At 40.9% G+C, this 4,594-nt stretch overlaps 1 protein-coding gene across 4 annotated transcripts; it reads right to left on the bottom strand.

Moving 5' to 3' along the window:
• Positions 1–624: 624 nt before the first annotated feature.
• On the bottom strand, positions 625–3,412 carry LOC100384040 (3-phosphoinositide-dependent protein kinase-1). Of its 4 annotated transcripts, none has more exons than XM_035958764.1 (7): positions 3,213–3,386; positions 2,977–3,059; positions 2,409–2,573; positions 2,099–2,176; positions 1,831–2,005; positions 1,015–1,382; positions 635–911 (listed from the first exon to the last, which is right to left on the bottom strand). In XM_035958764.1, exons 2-7 carry the CDS (start codon positions 3,030–3,032, stop codon positions 782–784), a joined length of 972 nt encoding a protein of 323 aa, XP_035814657.1. In that variant the 5' UTR covers positions 3,033–3,059; positions 3,213–3,386; the 3' UTR covers positions 635–781.
• Positions 3,413–4,594: the final 1,182 nt, after the last annotated feature.

Here is a 4,594-nt window from a genome sequence, read left to right as displayed (position 1 = left end):
CGTGCCGGGCCGCCGTTTGGCCATCTATATGCGGAGGTGTAATTTAGAACGTGGAGATTGGTTGCGCGGAGGAGGCGTGCAACAGGTTAATTTAAAATAGATGTAAAGGGTTATTTATAAAAAGATAACGCGGAACGAACGTTGAAACTGTGCTTTAATATAGTAGAGATAGAGATCTATAGAAGAGAGATCAGTCTAAACTGGCTCACCTGGACTGGCAAGGTTTTGCTTGCCCATATAGGCTAGGCGAGACAAGCTGGTTGAGAAACCATGCAACTCCTAGATTGTTGTACTGACACAGAGCTCATAGGATGGCCCTCTTGTTCCACCGCTCCAATCTTGCCAAGATAAGTCAAGGATATGATTCATAGAGCAGCAGATGAGATGTTGAAGACAAGTCCAGAACGAGTTTGGCCTATCCAATCAAAGGTACGTATGAGATGCAACCAAACCAATTGTTATAACAGTACAACCAAGACACAGAACCTTTTTAAAAAATATCCATCCTTATGTCTTGGTTTCATCGGTTACACTAATTGGTTTGGTTGCACTTAATCCGTTTCCCCAATTCAAAAGCCATAGCTCTTGTAAATAATCCCCAGTCCAATATGCTTCAGGTGAGAATGGACACAAAAAAACCCAGGTCATCATCACATTCATGCTGCATTAAGCACACTAGTATTTACACAGCCACATTTTCCGCGACATGAAATCTGGTTGCCTGTTGAATTTCAGTTGAGTTATAATGTTACATAGATCAAGGCATAAAGAACATCACCAATCACCAGCTTCCTCGAGGGGCTTGTGGCACTTGTTGAACAGCAGCTAGAGGGTTCATCTGGACAGAGAACGCAAGCTGAAGTGCATCAAAAAATGCTCGTCGCAGGGAAGCAGCTTGCTGGAACACAGCCCTGTTCAGCAGATTCATACACATAGCATTCACTTGGACTGTTAAAGCACGAAAACAAAACAAGGTGCCTTGGGCCATAGTAAAGTCGACCGAGGGGTTCTTACCTCTTCAAGCCAGCAGTTTTCCTTCGCAGCACGTACATGGCTGAGAACAGCAGAGAGAACAGAAACACTAACTTACCACTGGGTAGAACAATATGTATTTTCCCAAACTTCAGGCGAATTGAATGAAACCACCAGAAAAACGGATCAAAATGATTTGCAACATGCTGAGCTTGTTGAGCAGACTTCAGCAGGACCTTTTTGAGCCCATCGCACGCAGGAACTATCTTTGGAGGATCCTCATGTGGCGATGGTGTTGAGTCATTTGTAGAAGTAGAAAGGTTCCTCTCTGCTGTTTGTTTTACCCCTTCAACAGTGGACAGTTTTTTATTTGCAGCTAATTGCACTGCATGAAGCTTTTTTAGTAGGTCCTGTAGAAAGAAAGAAAAAAAATGTCTTGATGAAAAAAGAATGCAACAGTAAAACCTCTAAAGAAAATAAAGAATGACGGGAATTCAAAACAAATTGCTTTGGAAATATGAAGAGCCCTAGTTTAGCATGGAACTATAGAAGTTATTCGGAAATGAGAAGCATACTGTAGTGGGAATTAATTCATACAAGAAATAGTTTTGGGAACATAAGAATCCTACTTTAGCATGAAAATTATCTGGACCTATAAGATCCCACGCTGGAAGACCTATGTTAGCATAATGGAACACTCAGATTCTTATGCTGTAGTAGAATTATTAAGTAGCGTTTACAAAAAAAAAAAACCTGCCGGCTTTGCTCAGTTAGATGAGCCTTTTCTGCCCATGAGATAGCAGTTTCACTATCTTGAGAGACAATACAGAGGAATGTTACTGTATACAATTCTGCCACCTCAAAATACTGGCCAGTTGACATAATAGATTTAACGACAAAACCATTTGAAGTGCTGTCATTTCCTCCATCAAAAACATAAACCTCATCATCCGTATATCTCCAATTGGCAAGGTACTCCTCAAAGATTGGTCTGAGGTCAGATATAGATCCTTCTGCCATTTGAATGGTAGCTCTATGAGGAGAAATATAGCAGTCATTGATACAGAAAATTGATGGATACATTTCAGGTAGTACTAAGTATATGGGACTTATGAGTAGCAATTACCCTGTAAGGAAAACTCTAGCAGGCACTGATGGCACTGAACCAAACATCATCTTAAGCTGAGCAAACATCTCAGAGGCCCTGGAATATTTAGCGTAGTGTGTTATGATAAAGACTTAAACACGAGCTCTGCGTATGTTCAGCACAGAGCTACATCATCAGTACGCAGGGATCCGATGCTTTCCATTTGGCAAATCTAGGCACTAATTTCGTCACCAGCAGTTTGTCTCGTTACAGCAGATAGCAATATACCAAATCTGGTTCCGGCAGGATGTATAGGTACAAAAAAAAACAGAAATCGAGAAGGATTTACCTCCTGAGTTCTTTTAGTGCCTGCACAAGCACCATCCCAGCCGATTCAAGCATCTCCAGGAGCTCATCCTGGTCGCTAGCGCTCTCCAAAGAAGCCATGTGTATTTCATCGGCGACGGATAAAGCAGTCAACACCGCCTGGTCAAATGATCCACTGACTAGATAGCTGAAACATGAGGATGGCAACAGGGTAAGGAAACAGCTGACCGCACTTCTTACTTTTCAGATAAAATATGGCCTTGCATATTCAGGTATGCAACGGAAAGCACTGTAAACAATGGCAGGCACTCCGCAACTCCATCGCTCATCAGCAGGCAGGAAAAGTAGGCTATAAAAAATTCGGCAATCATGACAGTCATATCAAATGATGAGAATATGCTTCTGTGGCTTCCACTCCTCTTGCAGTTCCAAACCGGATAAAGCAAGATGATCGGAACAGATTTGTACTCAGGACAACGTAGTTCGATTGCACAACCAGTGCTCGTCAACTAGTAATAGCCAATAAGCAAGGGCAGGGAACAAGCTACCCTAAGTAAAGGACGGGGAAGAAGGGAAGCGGAGAATCTTACTACTCGGCATCGTCGATACGCTTCCAGAGAGGCGATTCCTGGGCAGAGGTCCCCATGGTTCGAGGAGCAGGGCACGGACGGATCTAGTAGAAGGACATGGGTGTACACATGGACACCCAATAATTTTCGCAAATAGTTAGAAAGTTACTAGGCATCGAACAGCCAAATAGCTTGAGGTGGGTGGGGAACTCGGCGTCGCACAGCAGCAGGGAAGAGAAGGGGGTGGGAGGGAATACCTGCTGTCTGGGATCTCTTTGATCGGCGAAGGCCTCGGCACCTGGTGTAGGATGGCGGGCGTGTCTCGATCTGGGCCGAGAAACTGTCGGCGGCGCGAGCCAGGCGGCGGCGGACGAGAGGGATGCGAGGAGGACGGGAACGAGGTCACTGCTGAGCGGTGGGAAAATTCGCTGATGAATGTCATCTTAGGCCCTGTTCGTTTTTATCAAATCCATGGGATTGAGAGGGATTGAATCCCCTACAAGTCAAAATCCCCCTCAATCCACTCCAATCCCCCTCGATCCCCATGGATTAGGGATGAAACGAACAAAGCCTTAGGGTGTTTGGAATTTTGGAATTGAAGTTTTTTCACAGTTTTGGAAGTTATATACAGAATAGTGTTTGACAAGCTGACTAAAATCTCTGTTTTCAAAACTGAAGTATTGCAAATACTATAGTTGTTTTAAGATATTTTAAACTTAAATCTGGACCTCAGTTTTCAAAATTGTGATATTGTAAACTACGGTATTGTCATGACTAAAGTATACTGTAGTATTTAAAAAACTGTGGTTTTTAAAAATTTTATTCCCAAACAAGACCTTAACTTGACCATGTAAAAAAGATCAATCGCTAACAAAACATAGAAAATATCCCTGCTAATACTCTCAGTTTTTTTATTTAACACCAGTAGTACAAACTAAAAGTATTCAAAATACTTATCGCTAGTAGTATAAAGTAAAACATCTTTCCTTTTTTACCCTCTTATACTCCCCGCTCAGATTTGAGAATTACTCCAGATGAGCACGTTTGTGCAGCCAACACCTGCTAGAATTAGGGATAATTTAGTCTGGCTTCGGTTATATTAATTTGTGCTAACTGATCGGAAACGTTAAATAAAAGAAAACGGATGGAGTACAATTCTTCCTGAATTGTAACACCTTGTCTAATGGGTCATGTTTCTTTTTGTTTTTAATCTAAAATTAAATTAAGGAATGACTAGATGATCATTTAACACTGTATAATTTAATACTACCTCTATTGTTAAATATTTATCGTCCGCTAGTTTATTTTTAAACTAAACGACGACAAATAAAAAAATGAAGAGAGTAGTGAATGTCGTGCCCCTGCACATGATATATCAAATTCAATTATGAAATCTTAATTTGGATTTAAGTATTGTGTCTATGTAAGTGTAATTTGAGCAGGAAATGATTAATAAGTGGAAGCATGTATGCATGAGATTTGACTGTGTAATGCTAATGAAATGTAATATGTAGGATTGTAAAAGTGAACATAAATAAGCTTATAGTAAAACACAATAACCAGTTATTAGAGCACTCAAGAGACTCTCTGTATTTTTCTTAATCTATATAAATAGAGTTTTTTAATTTAAAAAACACCC

The sequence above is a fragment of the Zea mays genome, chromosome 5 (genome assembly GCF_902167145.1).
Source record: "Zea mays cultivar B73 chromosome 5, Zm-B73-REFERENCE-NAM-5.0, whole genome shotgun sequence".
Lineage (NCBI taxonomy): Eukaryota > Viridiplantae > Streptophyta > Magnoliopsida > Poales > Poaceae > Zea > Zea mays.
This window is presented reverse-complemented; position numbering and strand designations above follow the sequence as displayed.